Raw genomic sequence first — 24,634 nt, forward strand, 5'->3', positions numbered from 1 at the left:
GCAACCATTCCTGCTCCTGAGAAACCCATGTCTCTGTTATGGCCAAAACATCATAGCACCAGGTACTGATCCATGCTCTAAGTTCATCACTTTTATTTCTGATACTCCTTGCATTAAAGCAAACACACTTTAACTGATCCCTTGGTTCCTTCACAGGAAAATCCTTCCCACTAGCTGGTCTACCTCTTGCTATTGCCTCATCTGCATCAACTTTCACCTCCAGTATACAGCTCAGGTTCCCACCCCCCTGACATAAACTTGCTAAGCTGCTTCCAAAATCAAAAATTGATGGCTTTGATCAGGAACAAGGATTTTTTTGTTGTAATATATTTTGTGAAATTAAATGAATATAATAAATCTACTAAATTATTCAATCTAAATTTTCAGCAGTTGAACATTCTTCATAGAAGGTGCTATTTAGTCTATATTTATAATACTACTTGGATAGAACAATCCAAAACTAACTCTTTTGTCCTGCACTCTCTTAATAACACTGTATCTACCTCAGTAAAATGATTTCTATCCAATTTTTCACCATCAAAATATGGGAGTGTATGAAGGTAAATCAAGGTTTAATCTTGCAATTCCAGATAAATGTGGTGTGATGCTATTTTCATTTAGTAAAGCTACTACAGTCATGATTTGTAAGAGCATTAGGCTAGACTTGTACTTAAATTTTGACTCTACTTCAGGTTGATGGAGAGGTATTCCATGTATTTGGAGAACTGGATAAGGAGGATGAAGCGAAATACCTGAAATGTTCAGTCAATGGAATTGTTTCCAAGCCTAAAGTAGTTCTTACAAACAACACTATTCACCTGTTTTCAATGGTAAGATACATTCCCGTTTTAGGTATGAGGAATGCAATTCAACATTGTAAATATGGCAAGCACCATCATGACTCCTCAGTTATTAAAGCAGTCCATGTTCAAATGCAACAAGATCTGAACAATATCCAGACTTGGGCTGATAAGTGGCAAGTAACATTGCCTGACATGTGTGAGGTTTCAATGAGCATCTCCGATAAGAGACAATTTAACCAATGTCAATTGACATTCAGTGGTGTTACCATCACCAAATCCCCCAGAATCACCATCTTGGGGTTACCATTGATCAGAAACTCAACTGGGCTTGCCACATAAACACTGTGGCTACAGGAACAGGTCAGAGGATGGGAATACCGTGACAAATAACTCACCCCCTGACTCCCCAAAGCTTGTTCATCATCTACAAGGCACAAGTCAAGAATGTGATGGAATACTTCCCATTTGCCTGCATGGGAATAGCTCCAGCAACACTCAAGAAGCTTGACACCATCTAGGACAAAGTAGCTCGCTTGATTGGCGCCATATATTAACAAACATTCACTCATTCCACCTATGATGCTCAGTAGCAGCAGGGTGTGCCATCTACAAGATACACTGCAGAAATTCACTAAAGATCCATAGACAGGATCTACCAAACCCACAACCACTTCCTAACAGAAGGACAAGGGGAGCTGATACATAGGAACACCAGCACCTTCAAGCTCCCTTCCAAACCACTTACCAACCTGACTTGGAAATATATTGTCATTTCTTCACTGTCACTGAGTCAAAATCTTGGAACTCCTCCCCTAAGGACATTGTGGGTCAACCTGTAGCATGCGGACTGCAACGGTACGAGAAGACAGCTCACCACCACCTTCTCAAGATTAACCAGGGATGGACAATAAATGCTGGCCAGCCAGTGATGCCCATGTCTGAGTGGATACAAAAAAGTGATAAATGTTTTGATTATTTTTATTTAGGAAGAAGCTGTGCAAGTTAACATCCCTGTGCCAAAGTATTTAGTTGGAATTGATGCCTCTGGATCTCGGGGAGGAGCAGTTGCACCAATGACTGGAACTATTGAAAAGGTACCATTTATGTTTGGAATCTGTGATTCTTAATGTGTTTTCTAGATACCTCTCAATGAAAAAGACCAAATTAGTAACCTGTGACTGCTACAAGAATGTATGTGTGCATAACTATTTGGTGAGAATAGATTTAGGTCCAGATAATGCAAAGTAAACAACCTGGGAAAATATATTACTTAGTTCTAGAGAACAGGAATGGTCACTTAGATGACATATCTGATGGCCAGTAGGTCCAGTGAAGTTAATCCCCATTATGGATTGGCACTTTCAGTGTTTGTAAAATAATAACAACATTTAACTTATGGAATACTGTGAACAGAAATCTTCCTAAAGTGTTATGGTTAGTAAGTTTGCATATGCAACCAAAATTGATGATGTAGTGGATGGTGAAGAAGGTTATTTCAGAGTACAATGGGACTTTGATCAGATAGGCCAATGGGCCAAAGAGTGGCAGATGGAGTTTAATTTAGATCAATTTGAGGTGTTGCATTTTGGTAAGGCAAACCAGGGCAGAACTTATGCAGTTAATGATGGGACCCTGGGGAGTGTTGCCGAACTGAGACCTTGAGGTGCAGGTGCATTGTTTCTTGAAAATGAAGTCACAGATACAGGGTGATAAAGAAGGCATTTGGTATACTTGCCTTCATTGGTCAATGCATTAATTGGGACGTCATGTTGCGGCTGTACAGGACATTGGTGAGGCGACTTTTATAATAGTGCATTCAATACTTATCTCTCTGCTATCAGAAAAATGTTGTCAAAGTTGAAAAGGTTCAGAAAAGATTTACAAGGATTAGAGTGTTTGAGCTATTGGGAGAGGATGAATAGGCTGGGTCCATTTTTCTTTGGAGTGTCAGGCTGAGGGGGTGACCTTACAGAGGTTTATAAAATCAGGAGGGGTATGGATAGAGTGAATAGCCAAGGTATTTTTCTCAGGGTGGGGGAGTCCAAAGCTAGAGGGTGTAAATTTCGGGTGAGAGGGGAAAAATTAAAGGGGTCCAGAGGGGCAATGTTTTCACACAGAGGATGGTGCATATATGTAGAGTTGGACTGAAGGGTCTGTTTCTATGCTGTGTGACTCTCTCGCTATGCTTTACAGAAGGATTAAACAAAATTGGACATTAAGCCACCTAAGGAGACATTAGGGCAGATGACAAAAAAGCTTGGTCAGAGAAGTAGGTTATGAAGAGGGTCTTGGGAGGGAAAAGAGATGAAGAGGTTTAGAAAGGGGCCACCAGAAGTTTGGGTTTCACCAATTGAAGGTACAACGTCTAATGGTAAAGCAGTTAAATTAAGGGGATACTCACGTGCCAAAATTAAATGAGTAGAAATACATCTTAGGATTGTGCAGGGGAGGGGAAGAGATCAACAGGGTTCGGGGGGTGGGGATGGGATTTGGATTTACGCCAAAGAAAAATGTGACCACAAGGATGTGAACTTTAAAATCAAGGTGTTACTCAAATGAGGGCCCATGTAAAGGCATTGGTTATATCTTGTTGAACTTTATCTAGACTTAAGTTGGTGGAAAATGCTAGACAAATGAGTCACATTTAGAGGAAACTATTGCATAGATGAGGCCTTCAAAGTAAGATGACCCGAAGTCGAGGTGACATTGAGTAATATTATAGAGGGGAAAATAGGAGATCTTACTGCAAGTATGTGATCAAAGGAACTAGAACAAAATTGTTCTCTAGAACAAAATTCGGGGATAGTGACCATAATTCGGTGATTTTTACACTCGTGATGGAGAGGGATAAGTGTGTACTACAGGGCAAGAATTATAGCTGGGGTATTCTTCTATGTTCTATGTTCTATAGAACAAGAGTAGGCCACTTGGCCCTTTAAGCTTGCCATTCCAAGGTTGATCTGATTTAAACCTCAGCTCTACATTCCTGCATATCCCTGATATTCTTTCATTCAGTAGATCATCTTGCCATAATACCAATATTGAGAACACTGGAAAGGAAAAAGAATTTTAGCAAAAGTTTTAATCTTAGATATCATATTTTATTTTTTAACACCACTTACATTTTGATCAGGATTATGAAATATATGCATGGTCCAAGATTGTAGCTCACAGTCAAAAAACGTTATCATTCCCAGCCTTTGGAGGGAAGCAAGTTATCAAATTAACTGAGTAAACTGAGCAACAGTCTATTTGGTGTCGTGCAGCCACAATGCTGCTATGGAGGGTGTTCCAGAATTTTGATCCAGTGACGCAGAAGGAATGGCAATATATTTCCAAGTTAGGATGGTGAGAGGCTTGGAATGGAATTTAGAGCTGATGGTGTACCCATTGTCCACTGTCCTTGACATTATAATAGATAGTAGTGGTCGCACGTTTGGAAGCTGCTGTTGAAGGAGTCTTGGTGAATTTCTCAGAGCATCTTGTAGATAGGGCAGTGGTTATTTGTGGATATGGTGCGTATAGTTTGACCTGGTTGATGTCAGACATCTTGTGTTGTTAGAGTGGGGAGTACTCCCCAGTGAAGAGTACTCCATTACACTACTGACCTGTGCTTTGGAAATGGTGGACAGGCTTTGGGGAGTCGGAAGGTGGGTTATTCATTGCAGGATTTCTAACCTTTGGCCTGCTTTAGTTGCCACAGTACTTTGTAATATAGGATCATAGAATCCATACAGTATGGAAACAGGCCATTCGGCCCAACAAGTCCACACCAATGCTCCGAAGAGCATCCCACCCACCTGCCCTATCCGTGCAACTCTGCATTTCCCATGGCTAATGCACCGAATGTATACATCCCTGAACACTGTGGACTTTTTAGCATGGCCAACTTTTGACTGGCGGGAGAAAACCAGAGCACCTAGAGGAATCCCATGCAGACACTGGGAGAATGCGCAAACTCCACACAGACAGTTATGCTTGTGCTGTGAGGCAGCAGTGCTAACCACTGAGCTATAGTGCCACCCTTTTTTTAGGAGAGAAAGAAAACAATGTATGCCTTGTCCAGGTCAGTTTCTGATTGATGGTAACCTCCAGAATGTTTATAGTGGGGAGAGAAAGAACAAGATATCCTTTAAATTGTCTATTATTGGGGGTGGTCATTGCCTAACCTTTGTGTGGCATTAATGTCACTTGTTATTTTTCAATTCAGACCTAGATATTGTGCAGGTCTTGCTGCATTTTAACATGGACATTTCCATTATCTGAGGAGTCGTGAATGGTGCTGAACATTGTTTAGTCATGAGCAAACATCTCTACTTCTTATCTTGTGTTGGAGGAATGGACATTGATGAAGGAACTAAAACTGGTTGGGCCTGAGAGCCTATCCTAAGGAATCATGCAGTGCTGTCCTGGATTTGAGATGATTGACCTTCAACAATCACAACTATCTTCCTTTAGAATATAGAACATCACAGTACAGTACAGGCCCTTTGACCCTCGATGTTGCACCGACCTATGGAAGCAATCTAAAGCCTATCTATCCTACACTATTTCATTTTCATCCATATCTTTATCCAATGACCATGTAAATGCCAGTAAAGTTGATGAGTCTACTACTGTTGCAAGCAGGGCATTCCACATCCCTACGACTCTCTGAGTAAAGAAACTACCTCTGATATCTGTCCTATATCTACCACCGCTCAGTTTAAAGCTATGTCCTCTCGTGCTAGCTATCACCATCCGAAGAAAAAGCTCTCACTGACCCCCCATCTAACCCTCTGATTATTTTATATGTCTCAATTAAGTCACCTCTCAATCTTCATCTCTCTGACGAAAACAACCTCAAGTCCAGCAGCCTTTATCATAAGACTTTCCCTCCATACCAGGCAAAATCATAGTAAATTGCCTTTGAGCCCTTTTCAAAGCTTCCACATCTTTCCTATAATGCAGTGACCAGAATTGTATGCAATACTCCAAGTGTGGCCGCACCAGAGTTTTGTACAGCTGCAACATGACCTTGTGGCTCCGAACCTCAAACCCTCTACCAATTAAAGATAACACACCGTATGCCTTTTTAACAACCCTATCAACCTGGGTGACAACTTTCAAGGATCTATGTACATGGACACCGAGATCTCTCTGTCATCTACACTACCAAGAATCTTACCATTAGCCCAGTACTCTTTATTGCTGTTGCTCCTTCCAAAATGAATCACCTCACACTTTTCCACATTAAACTCCATTTGCCACCTCTCAGCCCAGCTCTGCAGCTTATCTATGTCCCTCTAACCTGCAACATCCTTTCGCACTATCCACAACTCCATCAATCTTAGTGTCATCCGCAAATTTACCAACCCATCCTTCTATGCCTTCATCCAGGTCATTTATAAAAATGGCAAACAGCAGTGGACCCAAAACAGATCCTTACGGTACACCACTAGTAAGTGAACTCCAGAATAAACATTTCCCATCAATCACCACCCTCTGTCTTCTTTCAGCTAGCAATTTCTGATCCAAACAGCTAAATCACCCTCAATCCCATGCCTCCGTATTTTGCGCAATAACCTACCATGGGGAACCTTTTCAAATGCCTTATTGAAATCCATATACACCACATCAACCGCTTTACCCTCATCCACCTGTTTGGTCACCTTCTCAAAGAACTCAATAACATTTGTGAGGCATGACCCACTCTTCACAAAACCATGTTGACTATCTCTAATCAACTTATTCCTTTCTAAATGATTATAAATTCTATTTCTTATAACCTTTCCAACATTTTACCCACAACTGAAGTAAGGCTCACTGGTCTATAATTACCAGGGTTGTCTCTACCCCCCCTTCTTGAACAAGGGGACAACATTTGCTATCCTCCAGTCTTCGGGCACTATTCCTGTAGACAATGATGACATAAAGCTCAAAGCCAAAGACCTGCAGTCTCCTCCCTGGCTTCCCAGAGAATCCTAGGATAAATCCCATCCTGCCCAGGGGACTTATCTATTTTCACACTTTTCCGAATTGCTAACACCTCCTCCTTGTGAACCTCAATCCAGTCTAGTCTAATAGCCTGTATCTCAGTATTCTCCTCGACAACATTGTCTTTTTACAGTGTGAATACCGAAGAAAAACATTCATTTAGCTCTTCTCCAATCTCAGACTCCACGCACAACTTCCCACTACTGTCCTTGGTTGGCTCTAATCTTACTTTAGTCATTCATTTATTCCTGATATACCTATAGGAAGCTTTAGGGTTTTCCTTGATCCTATCTGCCAACGACTTCTCATGTCCCCTCTTGGATCTTCTTAGTTCTCTCTTTAGGTCTTTCCAGGCTAGCTTGTAACTCTCAAGTGCCTTAACTGAGCTTTCACATCTCATCCTAACATAAGCCTCCGCCTTCCTTTTGACAAGAGATTCAACTTCTTTAGTCAACCACGGCTTCCTTGCTTGACCACTTTCCCTCTGCTGGCAGGTACATACATATCAAGGACACATAGTAGCTATTCCTTGATAAGTTGTGCGAGGTATGACTCCACCCCGCAGAGAGTTTCCCCCGGCATTCTCGGTCAAATAAAGCCTTGATGCCAAGGTCAGGCATTCTTCCCTCACCTTGCCTCTGGAGTGCAGCTTTTTTGACTGTGCTTGCAACATAGCTGTAATTAGGTCAGGAGTTGACTGAGTGACTCTGATGGAAGCCAAACCGAGCATAAGTGAGTTGGTTATTGTTAAATAAGCATTGCTTAATAGCACTGTTGATAACTCCTTCCATCATTTTACTGGTGATCAAGAGTAGATTGATTGGGCATTTGGTGACTAGGTTATATTTGACCTATTTTCTGTGTACAGAAAATAACTGGGCAGTTTTCCAAATTACCAGGTAGATGCCAATGTTATAACTGTGCTAGAACAGCTTCTGGCTCTGCAAGTTCTGAGCAGCGTACAGTACTTTTGCTGGAATGTTGTCGGTACCCATAGTTTTTGCAAAATTCAGTTGATGTTCCTTCTTGATATTATTTTGGAATGAATCGAATTGACTGAAATTTGGCGTCCGTGACGCCTGGACCTCCGGAGGAGATTAAGGTGAATCATCCGCTTGGCGCTTTCCGGCCTAAGATGGTTGCTAATGCTTCAGCCTACTCATTTTTACACTCGTGTATTAGGCTACCCTGTTTTTGAGGATGGGGTATTTGTGGAGCCTCCACCTTCAGTGAGTTTTTTTTTTGCGATTTAATCGACTTTTTTTTTATAGATATTTTTATTAGAAATTTAACATTTTTACAAGTTTACAAAAATAAACAAAACTCTCAGATATAAACATTTCACCATTCACGACTAGAAATGGTAAGACTACAGAACAAAGATCTGATTTATTGTGGAATCACTTAGCTCTGTTTAGTATTTGCTGTTTTATGTTGTTTGGCACACAAGTAATTCTGTATTGAAACTTCAACAGGTTGCCCATTATTCTTATGTATGCCTTCTGGGTCTTCTTTGAACCAGATTGATTGCTGGTAATGGTGGTGTGTGCATATGGCAGGCCATGACATCTAGTTTGATTACAATTCTGTTGCTACTGATTGCCCACAGTGTCTTAGGAATGTTTAGAGTGAGATCTATCCAATTTAACATGGTGTAGTGCCAGATAACTAAAGCCCTTGTTATTTGTAAATGCTTAGCCTCATGACAAATAAACTTTAAAATATCAGACTTGTTGCTTTTAAATTTGACGGGAAACTGGAGACAGTGACAGCCTTCCTCATTTTTAACTTGCGTTTGAACCTGAGTATCGTGGATAAATTTCTATTGATTTGTGTGCCAATTTTTACGGTGGTACGGTGGCTCAGTCGCTAGCACAGTTGCCTCTCAGCCTTGGGTAACTGTCTGTGTGCAGTTTGCATGGGTTTCCTCCAGATGGTCTGGTTTCCTTTGACAATCCAAAGATGTGCAGGTTAGGTGAATTGGCCATGCTAAATTGCCCCTAGTAATCAGGCATGTGTAGGTTAGGTGCTTTAGTTGGGGGTAAGATGTAGAGTAGTGGGGTTGGGGAATGCGTCTGGGTAGGTTGCTCTTCGGAGGATTGGTGTGGACTTGGGCTGAAGAGCCTGTTTCCACATGGTAGGGATTCTATAATTCAAATATCAACAACAATAGTCTTCTAATGCTTACAACTATGATAAAGAAAATTCCATTAGTTAAGAAAAATGACTTCAGTATCTGAGTTGCACCATTTTATTTCAATTTTAGCACATTTTAAATAATTACACCTCAGGATTTGGCAGCCATGCTGATCAGTTACATCAGCAGTTAAGCCAAGTGTTCTCCAATTTCATCTGAAACACAGTACGTGTGTAAATCAAGCAAGCTGAACAGATTTATTTTTTAAAAAGTACATGGATAGAGAAAAAGTTGTTTGCTGCTCATGATAAAGTAAATGACCGTCTGTTTCACAGTAGAATTGTGCATTTCTCTTTTAAAAGTAATTTATTTTCTGTTTATATAAAAGAATAACAATGTTATGTTAATTAATTTTAATTGGAATTGTACTTGCGTTAATCAAAAACCGAACAGTATCAATCCATTGTGTATTTTCCATAGCATTGCTCAAGGTGAAAATATTTCAAAAAGAAGTGTTGTGCACGGTTGCAAAATTGTTGCTGGCAATCAGTCCAAAGCATTAAGAAAAGGAATACGATTGTGTTCAGACACAGTGGTTTCTAGCAGAATTTTGAAAGAGACCTCAGGCTTCAGCAGTGCTGTAAGATTTGTCTGAGAAACATAAGAAGGGAGTAGGAACACTAGGACAACTTCAGAATCTCAGGGCAATGAGAAAGGACATTGTGAGACCTTGGGAGCATCAGAGTTATAGAACATAGAACATTACAGCGCAGTACAGGCCCTTCGGCCCCGGAAGTTGCGCCGACCTGTCATACCAATCTGGAGCCCATTTAACCTACACTATTCCATGTACGTCCATATGCTTGTCCAATGACAAGTTGTTGTAGGATGAGGATTCATGGGAAATATATTTCATGGGAATGTCATGTATTTTGAACCATGAGAGGGAATCTTGAAAACTGAAAGTCTGACCTGCTCTGCTTTTCCAGCGCCACACTTTTTGACTCTGATCTCCAGCATTTGCAGTCCTCACTTTTTCCCAACTGATAGTCTTGTTAAGAGCTACCACACAACTTTTATTTATGCAAAAGAGAAATAAGGGAATAGTTTAACGGTCTGACTCCTGGAAAGTTTCAAGGGATAATTGGCAAATATTTATTGAGCATCACTGTCTAAGTTTATTTGAAACTGACGATAATATGTATTGCAAATGTGCTTATTGATTCCTTCCTTGTGTAATGGCTGAAATTTTAGAGCACTCCTTCCCAACAAAATCCACCCTGCCATTATCCAAACTGTATAGATACATGATGAAATAGAAAGATTCCCATCCTGATAGGATCATAGGATCATCATCCTGTTTTAATATGCATTCTTTACAAGCCAGGATTCCATCCCACACGATTATATTATTTTTCTCAATGGGGTATTGTAGTTAATGGTAATTCCTCTTTCTGATACAAAATGCTGGCCAGATTATTAATAGTTTTAGAAGAAATGTTACTTACAAAACTTAAGAGTTCACAGTCAAATATTTTCAATTTCTTGTGGTATGATAAAAAAAACAATTAACTTTGGAGCAATATTGCCACAGAAGCTCAAATCCTGTGACTTCATACAGGACAAGGCTAGATTGTGTATTTCACCATCTACCTACAATGCTCCTAATATTTTTACTTGCATGCCTATAGTGTCTCGCATTAGATTTATTAGATTTTAGAATCTTGGCAAATATTCTATTTTTTCAAACTTCTTTGCATTGCAAGAGAGCCTGTAATTTAGTCAAGATGTTGGAATGTAATATAATACTTCACAAAGTCATACATTGAATACATTAGAATGGAAGAGAAAGACATGGTTTAACTGGGTATGGAATATGATACAGCATTTCATTCTGTGATGTGACTGCATATGATCCTGGCTATTGCAAATTGTAACAAATGATTATCCATATTTTCAAGGTGTTTGTTAAGGAAGGTGATCATGTCAAGGCTGGAGACGCACTAATGGTGATGATAGCTATGAAAATGGAGGTGAGCAAATGTATTCTGTCTAAAACAATATAGGTTTCACTTTATTTTGTCTTTATAATTTTAATACTAAAAGGTTGAATTATTCTGTAATTGTTGTTTAAAGGGAGTATTCACATGACAAATGCCAAGAAATGTAACACTGCGGGCAGTTTCTTACTGATACAGGGGACTCCTCTTCCAACAACATTCAGATTCTGTTCTAATGCAGGTGTAACAGATATTCTAAGAGTTAATTTAAAGACACAGTTATATAGGCTATCCAATGTAAGCATTTTACTTGATCTTTTCCAATCACTGTTAATTGGGGAAGGTTACATACTGTATGTTTTAAATCTGTCAACAATGGGTATCCAAGAATTTGATTTCAGCCCTAAACCTGTTTGGATGTGGAGGGATTAATACTGAAGAGTCTTTATCTGAAACGTGAGTTTATCTAGCTTTTATTTAGTCAGAAGTCACATGACACCAGGTTCTAGTCCAACTGGTTTATTTGAAATCAGAAGTCCCCCTCACCTGACTTAAGGAGCAGCGCTCTGAAAGCTTGTGATTTCCAGTAAACCTGTTGGACTCTAATCTGGTGTTGTGTGACTTCTGAATTTGTCCACTCCAGTCAAACACCGGCACCTCTACATCATAGCTTTTATTTAAATAGTGATTCATGTTTTGTGAATGTTCATTTTTGTGAATCATTTTGATCAAGGCTACCAACAGCATTTTAATATATGGCCAGTGGTTCATGAATATGATCTTACAGCCATTACAAAGACATAGCTACCAGTAGATTAAGGCTGAGAACTAAATATTCAGGTGGTTTTATGATTTTTTTGAAAGAAAAGATGGAAAGGGTGGTGGGGTAGCATTGGTAGATTGGGATGATTTAAGTATGACATCAAGAAGTTATGTTGGATTGGAAGTTGTAGAATCCATGTGGGTGGAGATAAGAAATAAGGGAAAAAGACACTGGTGTGAGTAGTATATAGGCCCATAGCCGTAATTATACAACAGGAAAGAGAACAAATTATGAGATGAATGCACATAAAAAAAAGACAGAATATTAATCATGGGTGATTTTAATCTTCATGTAGATTGGAATAGTCAGATTGGCAGAGGTAGCTGCAAAGAAGAATTCATTGTGTGTATTTAGAACAGTTTCCTCGAATAGTATAATCGAATAGCAGAAATCGGGCTGTTTTAGATCTGGTGATGTGAAATTAGGCAGGTTTAATAAATTACATCAGAGTGAAAGATCTGATCTTTCTGGCCTAGAAAGCAATGATCTTAATATGGCATTCACCTTGAGGCATGGGATCAATGGTTGAAATAACTATGTTAAACTTAAAAAAGAGGAATTATAATGGAATGAGGACAAAACTGGCTGGAGAGGACTGGGAAAGGGTTTAATAGCAAAGAAAATTGAAGAATAATGCCAGATGATTAGGAAAACAGTTTATGGCTCATAGTAAAGATACTTTACAGTGAAGAAGAAGAGTTCTGGGAAAAAGATAAGTCAAACATGGTTAACCAGGATGTTAAGAATAGCATCAAGTCAAAGAAAAACATACTATGTGGCAATGATTAGTGGTAAGCCTTGAAATGGGAAAACTATAAAAAACAAAAAGAAGGGGAAAATAATTTTTAAGGGGAAGCTGCAAATAATGTCAAAATGGATAACAAGAGCTGCTTCAACTATATAAAAGTGAAGAGGTTCGCCAAAGTTAACCTCAGTCCCTTAGAAAATGAGGCTGGAGGAATAATGGGGAACCAACAAATGGCAGAGTAGTTGAATAAATACCTTTCGTCAGTCTTCATAGTAGAAAACACTACTAGCATTCCAAACATACTAAATAGTCAAGGGACAAAAGGAGATGAGAAATTGATGCAATAGCCATAATTAGAGCAACAGGGCTAGGGAAACTGTTGGAACTAAAGACAGAATAATTCCCTGGACTTGATGGACTGCCTCTGAGGATATTAAAAGTAGTAGCTGGAGGGATGGTGGATCTTCTGGTAGTAATCTTCTGAGAGTCCTTAGATTCTAGAAAAATCATAGAGAATTGGAAAACTTCTAATGTAGCTCCTTCTTTACAAAAGGGAAGACAATTTAAAAAAAAATTGGTAACCACAGGCTAGATATCTTAGCGTGTTATTGGGAAAATGTTGAAGTCTATTATAAAGGATGTAAGAGCAAATCACGTAGGAGTACATAATACAATCAAGCAGAGTCAACATGGCTTCACAAAGTAGAAATCATGCCTAACAAATTAGATTTCTTTCAAGAGCCAACAAGCAGGATAGATAAAGGGAAGCCATTGGATGTAATGTATTTGGATTTTTCAGAAGGTGATTGATAGGGTACCATACGTGGGTTACTTGGAGGTAGTATATTAGCTTCGAAAGAGAATTTGCTAACTAGTAGAAGACAGAGTTGGGATAAGGAGTCATTTTAAGATGGTAACCTGTAAGTGAAGAGATGCATGGATCAGTGCTGGGCCATACTTATTTATAATATATTTTAATGACTTGGATGAGAAAAGTGAATATACTATAGCCAGGTTTGTAGACACAAAAACATGTGGGAAGGCAAGTGATGAGGGTGACACAGCCTGCAGAGGGATATAAACAAGTTGAGTAGTAGGCAGAAACTTGGCAAATGGAATATAATGTGAGAAAATGTGAGATTATGCACTCTGGCAAGAAAAATAGAGGAGCTGAGTATTTAACTGGAGGAAAAACCACAGAAAACTATAAATCATAGGAATTTTGGAATTCTTGTCCATAAATCTTGAAAAGCTAGTATATTTTAAAGGGGATCGAGTATGAAATAGAAATGTCTTGCAAAATCTATACAAGGCATTACTTAGACCACAGCTGGAATACTGTGAATAGTTTTTGGCCCCTTATCTATGGAAAGGTGTACTGGCATTGGAGCCAGTCCAGAGAGAAGTCACTCAGCTGATCCTGGGAATGGAGAGTCAGTGTTATGTGGAGAGGTTTAGTTGGTTGGACCTCTCCTTATTGGAGTTTAAAAGGATGAGAGGTGGCCTTATTGTAACATACAAGATTTTTAAGGAACTTGACAAGGTAGAAGCAGAAAAGTTGTTACCCCTTATGCAAAAGTCAAGGACCAGAGGGCAAACTCTCAGAATAAGGACTTATCCATTTAAGAGATGAGGAGGGTGCCCTTCTCTGAAAGTAGTAAATACGTGGAATTCTTTATTGCAGTGGGCAGTTGAGGCTGGGTAGTTAAGTGCATTCAAGGCTGAAATTGACAAATTTTTAATGAGCAGTTTTGGAATTTAGGGTTTTGGTGAAAAGGCAGGAAAGTGAAGTTGGGAATTATCGGATCAGTCATTATCTAATTGCATTGCAGAGTAGGCTAAATGGCTTCCTTCTGCTCCTAAGTCTTATGATCTCAGTGATATAATTCATTGAGACTATTTTCAATAATGATGAAATCCTCCTTGTATAAATGTAGGAGCACGATCTCATGCAGAATCTTGTTTTCTGCCTAGATAAACCTTCTAATCCTACAAGCTGTACTATCTGGAAGGATAGGGGTACTAGATACATAAATACACCTCTACCTCAAAGTACCCCTCCAAGCTAAAAACCATTTTGACTTTAAACTATATTCCCATTATTTCAATTTTGCTGGTTCTCAATTCTGGAATCCCTTTGTGACAGAATTGTGAGTGGACCTCCCACGCATCTGGACTATTGCAGTTCAGGAAGGCAGCTCACCACCGTCTTCTAAAGGGTAATTTGAAATAGGCAGAAAGTGCTGTTCTAGGTAGCTACCCCACATCTCCTAAAAGCACAAAAGAAAATTGTTTTAATGATATTCACTGAGGGATAAACACTACCCAGGAGAACTCCCTCACACACTCATCTTCATACAGCACCACAAGTTAACTTGCGTCAACCTGAGAGGGCAAATGGGGCTTTAGTTTAACGTCTAATCTCAAATAAGACACCTCCAATTGTATGCAGTGTCATCTCATCATTTCACTGAAGTATCAGCCTAGTTTAGATGCTTAAGTCTCTGAGTGGAGCTTGAACCCATAACCTTCTGAATCAATTCCAAAAATACTACCACTCAGACAAGACTGCTACTTAAGAAAATTTTCACTTATTATTAGGTCTTTCTTGAAAGAATGCCGATAAAGAAATGTATCCTTTATTGAAAAAAAAATTAATTGGCAATTTCCTACCTTTACATTTGTGGAAATTGATTTATTTTTGTTTAGAGCATGAATGTCAGTGACATATGAGAAATACTGAGAGGTGTTAGTGAGCATGCATTTGTAAGAGAGCCAAATCAACATGCACATAGTTTAATCATAAGCTCACTGAAACATCGTAGGATTAATGACTGCATCCAAACATGTCACACCTCTGGGTTTAGAAAAATACTCCACAGTAAGGTCAGCAAGTTTTTGTTTAAGCATCATTTTCTTAAAAATAAATTAACAGAAGCAAGACAAAATAAAATTTGTAATATGCATGAACTTTCTTTAGTGTGCAATGCTGTGTTTGAACAACAACAATTCCTCTTTCTGATGCATATTGCTGACTGGATTATTAATTAGCTTTTGGAGGAAAATGATTTACAATATGTGAACATTTACAGTTAAATATTTTCAGTTTCTTGTGGTATGGGAAATGATATGGATAATTGAAAATTCCTGCATATAGGAAGAAATTAAATAATACACATGTTTATGGGATTACAAAAGACAAGGATTAAGTTGAGATCAATCAAGAGCTCCAATAATACTTGACAATTAACATTTCTAACCACTGCACAGTACCAATTAAGGCAAGTACACCTGAATGCTAAATTATGAAATGAAAACATTAGACTATAAATCAGATGAAGTTATTCTCAAAAAATGCAAAGACATTAGTCAGATCACAACTTCACTGATTTGTCTACTTCTTATCACCTAGACACAAATGAAGAAATGCAAGTGCTTGAAGGATTTTGGAGAAGAACTTGAGACTAATCACTCGGAAATATGGGAGATATTTGAACTTTTGTTATTTAGAAAGTATTTGGCTAAGATAGAATCTTACAAAAATCTACAAAATAGTAAACATACTACTTTACATCAGATTGTAAAGGCAATTTAAACTAAGACAGATAGTTCTTCTATAACGTGGTGATTGCGTTCTTGTACAACCCTGTGTTATAGAAAAATAGCATTTTAGAAATAGCACTTGAAGTGTTGGTGATTTAATTGTGTTACAGCCAACACACATTTTTGATGTTTGTGCTTTAAAAAGTGATCTCAATTTGTCAATCACATTACAGTGAATTTGTGTTCATGAAACACGTATTATAGCAAGATGACCTGTACAGTGAATTTGGGGCTAATTTCAAAATGGCATTCACGATAATGGATTTCCAAATACAATAGTGGAGGCAAATGTTTTGGAATTTTTTTATTTTTGTTTTTTGTTGGTTTATTTTATTAATTATGTAGTTGGAACAATGCGGAGTACAGGGTCTGGCTGGATAGATAAACTCAGATGAGGTGAATTGCCTTTCTCAGACATTTTTATCATATTAATTTGGGAAAAGGTAAAAGCTGTGTCTGTATTTATTTTTCAGCATACAATAAAAGCGCCAAAGTCTGGTGTGATCGCGAAAGTTCTCTACAAAGAGGGTTCCCAAGCTAACCGAAATGCTGCCTTGGTAACATTTGTGGAGGAAGAAAATTCACAATGAATTCAACTTTGTTTATTTGGACAACTGTGCATAAAGACAGAGATTTAAGAATACCTTACTTTTCATGTGACTGTCGAATGAGTTTAGGTGCTCTTACTACAAACTGCTTGGACACTTATGAAAAGGAAGCATATTCCTTTAGTTCAGTATTTTATATCATTTTGAACTGCAACAATAAATGGTACTTGTACACTGAACAAAAACTGAGCTATTAATTTTGATCATAAATTACTTACTTTAGTGACTTATGTATTTCACAACCTTCAAATAGAATCTCAGCTACCTGGGAAATTTGTGTTACATTTCATTAGTATGACAGCTCACTTAAGTAATGGAGGGAAGAATATTTATGAATACTTCATACAGCTTATCAAATAATTATTGATATGCCATTTTACAGGATTTCTAACGTTTCCTCAAGTTTTTTTTATATTAATATGTTGCATTTAGTACAATTTAAAATCCATGCTTGGCGAAAATGTGCACTATACCTTGTGAAATACTGAGCACATTAGGTAGCGTCTGTAGCTATAAACAGAATTAATAGATAGGATTTCCTTTCATACAGGTGATGGGAAGAGTAAATAGTCAGTTGGCACTGATGAGATACCTGTCCCCTTTTACGCAGTCCAGTTCTGAGCAGGAAGGTTCATGTCCCACTTTCCCAGCCCATCATCAAATTGAGGTCAATTAATGACCACTTAAGATCCCCAACCTGCCACTGGCCCAATTACCTGAGAAAGGCCAACTGAGAAACCAAGATAGTCTGCCTGTTGCATTGGGCTCATTTTGCTCCAAGCTGGGGCATCAATAGGGGGCATTGAGGTTGCCACTGAAAACTATAACGCTACCCCATCCTTGCCACTGAAACCCCTTTTCCCATAAACCCTAGCCCTTGTTACCTGTAGTTTCCTACACAACAATGCAGCTCTTTATAACTGTGCATCCTGAGCCTCTGGCAACATTCTGCAGCTCCCAATGGTTACCAGCCTCTGATTGGCAGCTGCTTCTGTTGGGGTGGATCCATTGCCAAGGATATTGATAGGCTGACAAGCTTGCTGATTTTTTTTGTTCTCTCTCTCTCTCTCTCAAGGGATGTGGATGTGGCTGGTGGCCAGTATTTATTGTCTATCCCTAGTTGTCCTTGAGAAAGTGGTGGTGAGCTGCCTTTTTGAACTGCTGCAGTCCATGAACTGGTAGGTAGAAACATAATGCCCTTAGGGAGGGAAATCCAGGATTTTGACCCAGCAACTTGTTTTTTTACTTAAGTGACTAATGCGTTTTAATCAGATGGGCTTTCTCACTGGTAGGTGTTGTATAAAGTAATGCATATGAAAGGGTTAACCTCAGTTAAGCTGACGTTCTGCCCATTCTGACATAACATGCAGCCAATGGATGGATGTCAGACAGCTTGGGCAGTTGAGGCAGACAGAGGTTGGAGTCTGGTCTGGTTTGCTTGTGGAGAGACACTCGTTTCACCTATTTTTTGTTATTAGTAGTTAAAATGTTTAGAAGTTCATGTAACCTGTATATAGTTTACTGGTATGTAATAAACTGCATCCTGTTATCAAAGTCATTAATCTCTTCTGCTGAGACTTATTCATAATTAATCCTTCATTGCCTACTAGAAAATCCCTAGATTTGCACGGAAGAAAGACCGGTAATAGCACTCTACCTCAGCCACAAGTGGTTGGTACCACACTTTCTCATCACTGTCATAACAGTCCATGGGGGTGAAGGGTATGGTTAGTTACCACTGAAAACATTTGTTCCTGCAGAGAACACTAGATCTCGGCTAGGTCAGTAATCTTTAATTAACCAGTTCTGATAAAAGGTTATTCACCTAAGGTGTTAAGGCTGTTTTATTTCCTCTCTCTCTCTAGACACTGCCTGGCCTGCAATGTCCAGCATTTTCTGTTTTTAATTCAGGTTTTCAGCATCTACAGTATTTTATTGGTGATACTGTTTTCAAGATATTACTTTGTTTTGCTGCATTTGGGGTCCTGTTCACCTCATTACGTAAACAGTAAACTGTTGGTATGGACATTTCAATCCATTACAGAAAAAAAAACATTTTTATTTGCATTGGTTTGTTACCAAAGCAGTGAAAATAAAAATTACTTCCAATGAGTTATATTATTGTTAGATGTGAATTATGTTTCCTTCAGTGTGACAGAATCTGATATTCCTCTTGGGGGTGCAAGTTGTATTGGCAGCTGTTTTTGACAAAGTCTGTGATAAGCCATCTTGAGAAGGGGACATATGCAGGAATCATCTGCAGGCTCCAAAAGCAGCTGACTCAGTGCTATCATGATGCTATTTGGACCACATATGTCCATTGTACAGATTGATGCAACACTAGCAGAAGATCTATTGTTCAGTTGCAAGTGGGATTCTGCTTAAATGTTACTGAAAGAGACAGGAACCCAAATTGCAGGCTTCGTGCTTTTGAAGAACCTCTTCATTGTAAAAAGTTGAAGTATGCTAGGAGTGTTTTGGACCTGTTGTGTTAAGTTGGAAGGAGAGAATAATAACAGACAAAAAAAGTGGCCATTCAGTCAGTCATACCTGTGCCAGCTGTCTGTAGGAGCAATTCTACTAGTCCCATTTTGTTGTCTTTTTGCATAGCCTCAAATTTATTTTTCTATTCAGGTGCTTATCCACTATCTTTCTGAAAGCCAGAATTGAATCTGCCTGTATCACACACTCAGCAAGTGCATTTCAGGTCTCAAGCATCCACTTTGTTTTTTAAAAATATTCTTATGTTGCTGTTTCCACATAACTGCAGCTCTTCACACCTGGAATTGTTCTTGTAAATGATTTCTGCACCTTTTCCAAAGCTGTTACAAAACCCTCTTTAACGTAGTGTCCAGAATTGTGAGCAACCAGTGTTTTGAATTTCCTTGTTTTGTATTCTCTGCTTCTGCCTAACTTGTGCTACTTTCAACAATTTGTGCACATAAACCTCAGGTGTCTGTTTCTGCATCCCTTTTAAAATTGAATCATTCTTTGAAATTGACTCTTGTTCTTTTTACAAAAATGAATCATTTCACAATTCTCTCCACCCATTCGACTTACCTGTAGGTATACTCTTGAAATCTATCATTCTCCTCCTCATCATTCACAATACTTCCAAATTTTGTCATCTCTAAATTTTGAAATTGTGCCCCAGATATCCAAGTTAAGGTCAATTATCAAATTCAGTATCTTTCTCTGGCCGGCCATCAATTCTTAGGTGACTGAGTGTAGGACATCAGAAAGTATGAGAAAAAGGCAGTAGGGTGGGAAGCAAGGTTCTCATAGTTGCACTAAGTCCAGCTTGTTTATTATTTCAGAAAGCAGGAGGAGCATATTCTACAAGTTTAAAAATGGCATAAGACAAGAATATGCCATTATCCTAAATGTTCTCAGATGACAGATAGCACGACCTTTGCCACAGTTGCCCCTTGATACTGAGAACAATCCTCTCCAAAAGGGCTCAGGAGATGCAGGTATCCTTACTCCCCACTTGTGCTGTGCTGCTTCCTTTCCGCCATGTCACTAATAGTCCAACTTGGTGTAATACAATGTACCTATCATGGCTGACAACATAAAGGTATATGATAACAAATAAGACAAGATGTGAGGCTGGTAGCATTGTTAGTGATATGAGGGTGAGATGGGGTATCTGAATGTTAATGTTCTGCCCTGAGTTGCAGACCTGGTGATGAGTGAATATTAGGTGAGTGATAAGGATTTTGTGTATTGAGTAGCATGACAGCAGTGATTCATGTCCTAAATATGTATTCACTAATGCTGACGAAGAATGTGGGGTTATTAGACTCCTTATGTCATAGCTGTCATTGGTTCCAGAGGAATTGACACCAGCTACCTGCTCCTTACCCTTTGGATGTTCTCCTTTTAGAATAATAAAGTTAACCAACTTCAGAGAATAAGTATTTATTCAAAGTGTATTTTCTAATAAGTTAATGGGAACAAGTGGTGTTGCATGCTCTGGTTCTCTATTCTGTTCAGACACAACCTATATGAAATAAACCCAGATACAAGCAGATCATCCATTATTTTATTAAATGATGGAGCAGGTTTGAGTGGCCAAATGGTCCATTTCAGCTCCTATTTCATATGTTTGTAGTTTTCTTTGCCCACAGGTTTCGTTTCACTAAAATGTTAATCTGTGTGTTATTTTGGCAGATGAGAGTTGTGGATTCATTCAGAAGATTATTTTTATCGTTACTATAGTCGTTCTGACTCGAGAGTGAAGAGTAAAGGTGAAATCATGATAGTGAGGCGTTCCAGGAGTAGAAATAGAAATTGCTCAGAAAATACTGATGTTGCAAAAGTAGTTTAGTTTTATTCATGGGATGTGGGCATCATTGACTAGGCTAGCATTTATTGTCCATACTTAATTTAGAGTCACTACGTTATTATGGGTCTGGATTCACATTAGGTTAGACCAGGTTGACATCATATTTCCTTCCATAAAGGACATTAGTGAACCAGGTGGGGTTTTGTAATAATTGACAAATGGTTACATGGCAGCTTTTCATTTAATTCATATTTTACCATTTGCCATGGTGACATCCAAACCCATGTCCCCAGAACATTGGCCAAAATTACTTGTCTAGTAAAATTACCTCTATGACACTGTCTCCCTGGATAATATTGAGAATTCAGTGGAGAAAACTTTACCAGATATCAAATATGGATCCTAGTTTTGAAGAATTCATTATGGCTCTACTGGATAATTATGAAGTAGAAGTCTATGCAAAATCATTCTCAAAACTGTCTTCCTCCAAGATTAAGACGTGTTTCCATGAGAAATTCAGTAAGAAACTAAACTAATGTCAATATTGCATACCAATATTCAAAATAAGTCACCAATTTGCTTTCAATCGGATTTTCCTACTGGAACCAGTCTGTGAGCTATTCAAATAAATCGGTAATCTAATGGCAAAAATGGAATTTTAGTAGTTTAAATTCCTCCATTGGTTCTAGAGTTTTCTTATACTTTAGGCTCTGTTTCACTTTCTTCAACTTTCAGCAGCAGTGCATTTAAATGTCATGACTGTATAAATACTATGTAATTAACTGATTAATTCAGAACTGTATAAATATCAGGCATTTTAGAGATTTTTAAAGCACATTTTATAGGCACCAATCTCGACTATTTAAGGATAAATGTGAAGGTGTTAGTCTCGCATACTATTTTAAGTATCCATTATCAGTGTCAGGCATTCCAATAGCAAGTAAAGCAGTTACAGAATTCAACTCTCTACATAAGTGATTGAGACTGCTAAATGGCAGGAACCTGCAACAAGCCCCAAATGGAGATTTTTAATTTGTCAGTTTGAGCTGTTGCTGAATGTAAATGTAACCAATGTTCTTGACAATCTTAATTCTGGTCTGCATCTTTTGTGAAATGCACACTAATTGTGAGGTGTGGAAGATCAATAAAAACTGTTGAACTAACCAGACCGGATACAAAGAACTTTGAATGTGTCATAAAAGGACCTGCATGAAGAGTGGTGAGTGGGGATAAAAGTTTGTATTTTCAACAGCCTACAAAAAAACATTAACACAGACAGTAGAGGATGAAGTGCATGACCCTAATCAAGCAGATTAATCAGCCATACTGGGGATAGAAATACAGCTTTAGCTTTATAAAATCAAAATCTAAAAAACACTTACATTTTGAAAATGTTTTCAATAGATGTTCCAAATATTGACGGGAGTATAAAATATGAAATGTGAGATAAACTCTCAGCCACTACCATCAAGAAAGATAAGGGCAGCAAATACATCGGGATGGATTTCCATTTTTTGGCGAAATGCAAGTTGATTTTGTTTTGGGGGGATTCTACCATGAGGTCCAATGAGATTTCTTGTATCTTATCAACCACACCACATTAACTACTTATGCCAACCCATGATTGCCCTCTAATCCAATTCTCCCCCATTCAACAGGTGCCATTACCAGAATAGCTCACCAATCACTATATTCGCCATAAAACCAGCATCCCTGACATTCACAATATTGAAAAAGTCACTGTGCACTTGGACAAGCACTGTCAGGCTGGAGCTGTGCTATACAGTTCCAGACATTTGTCCTGGACATGACAGAGAGATGTTGGTGCCCTGCTTTTGCGGGCTTGGTACTGGATGAGTGCTGTAGATGTACAACCTTCTCTTCCCCCAGGACCAGCAGTGAAGCTCATGATACAAAACCCTACAGGTTTAGTCCAACGTTACCACCAGGGTCAGTACAGTGCAGCGGACTGTGGGAATGTCCAACACTGTAGGAAGAAATTCTGTAGGTGCCACCTTACTCATTCTCACCCATTCCCAACCCTCCACAGTGCTAACTCCACATGCCGTCTGTGCTACCTACTCACTCTCTTGGAAGGCTTCCCCACCTGCACCAAAAGTAACAGTTGTGCGACCCACTTTCATCTATAAAGCCTGCCTGTCATTTCGAGAGGAAAACAGTTTAGGACGAGTGACAAGCTGCCCAACAATCTGTTCCTCACCCCTGGTAAGAGCACCTTTATTCTAATTGCTTCAAGCAACTGACTGACCATGTAGAAGCCACTGGACTAGTATCAGAAGCTGCCCTTGTCTTACAGTGCCAGGACTGCTTGTTTGAATGCTTTTTCCCTTGATGACTGAGGACTACTGAAACCATGACAAGTTTCCTGACAATGTCTGTACAAAATTGCAAGGCAGCAGATTGTATGATAGGGATGCTGTGAGAATTCAGATAGGTTCAGGGTGAGTGAGCATTATGACAACAAGTGAAGGGCCCAGAGGTGCAACCCAGTCAAGTCCATGAACTGGGTGTGGTTTCCTGAGCATGCAGTGACCTTGCTACAGCATTACAATGATAGTTACTGGTGCAGATTTGAAGTACAGAAGCATCCTGTAAGTGGATCGGAGATGTGTCAAGGGGGTTCTTAGAGGCTGGCTCATATTGGATACCATCATCCATGGACCAAAGGTCCATGTGGCCTATGCCCTTTTTATGTGGCATGTTAGTGCCCGATTTCCAATGTGGAGGTCCTTTGGAACAAGAAGTGAGCTGAAATTACAGTTCCTCATTTTGAATTGATGGGAATTTTCAATGTCTAACTTGTTCAGTGCATTTGGTCAGGTATGAAGTTAAATATTAATAAGTTCAGCTGTGGTGTTAATATGGCATTTAGCAAGCTGTAATCCCCCTTTATTGGCAATTTGCCACTGTTTACTGAGAAACCTGCCCCACCACTCAGCAAATGTATAAAAGATGCATCTCACCAGATATCTTGTTCAATTCTGCCACAAATCTTGCCTTAGCCCACATTGCTCTGACCTCTACAAGTTTCAACTCCCACCTCCAAGCTCCTCTCCAAGCCACTCACTATCCTAAATTGGAAATGTATCGCTGTTCTTTCACTGTCGCTACATCAAAATTGTGGAACTCCCTCCCTAACAGTTTTTTGGGTGTACCTGCAACAAATAGACTATAGCAGTTCAAAAGACAGCTCACCATTACCTTCACGAGGGCAATTAGAGCTGAGCAATTGACATGGGTCTATCCAGCAATGACCACATTCCATGAGTGAATAAGAAACATAATCTGGAATTGACTGCACCAGGATTTAAATATGGAATAACTTGTGACTGACAACAGTATAAAAAAATGATAATTATTATACCTTAGAATTTAATAAGTATGAGCAGAGTAGGCTGTTGCTTTGTTCAGTCATTCAAGAAGATCATGATTAATCTGACCTTGATCTCAACTCCACCTTACATATTACATGTGTGTCTCTTCCATGTTACAAACTATATTTCTTGATAGTGGAATGCTTAGAGTATTAAGTTTATAATTTTGCATGCTTTGCACTATTACTTAAATGAAGAAAGTAGTAAGCAACTACTATATTGCCATGTAGCAGTGGAAAATGGCATTCATTAA

General features: G+C 38.8%; 1 protein-coding gene across 4 annotated transcripts in view; it reads left to right on the plus strand.

Moving 5' to 3' along the window:
* The window catches only part of mccc1 (methylcrotonyl-CoA carboxylase subunit), a 78,310-nt gene extending 61,433 nt beyond the window's left edge, over window positions 1–16,877 (plus strand). For 2 of the 4 annotated variants that reach the window (XM_043702344.1, XM_043702347.1), the window contains exons 16-19: window positions 693–830; window positions 1,790–1,897; window positions 10,878–10,949; window positions 15,900–16,557. In XM_043702344.1, coding sequence (XP_043558279.1) covers window positions 693–830; window positions 1,790–1,897; window positions 10,878–10,949; window positions 15,900–16,082 — 501 coding nt within the window. In that variant the 3' untranslated portion in view covers window positions 16,083–16,557. The other 2 variants (XM_043702345.1, XM_043702346.1) reach the window with 2 other exon arrangements.
* Window positions 16,878–24,634: the final 7,757 nt, after the last annotated feature.

This window comes from Chiloscyllium plagiosum, chromosome 13 (assembly GCF_004010195.1).
Source record: "Chiloscyllium plagiosum isolate BGI_BamShark_2017 chromosome 13, ASM401019v2, whole genome shotgun sequence".
Taxonomy (NCBI): domain Eukaryota; kingdom Metazoa; phylum Chordata; class Chondrichthyes; order Orectolobiformes; family Hemiscylliidae; genus Chiloscyllium; species Chiloscyllium plagiosum.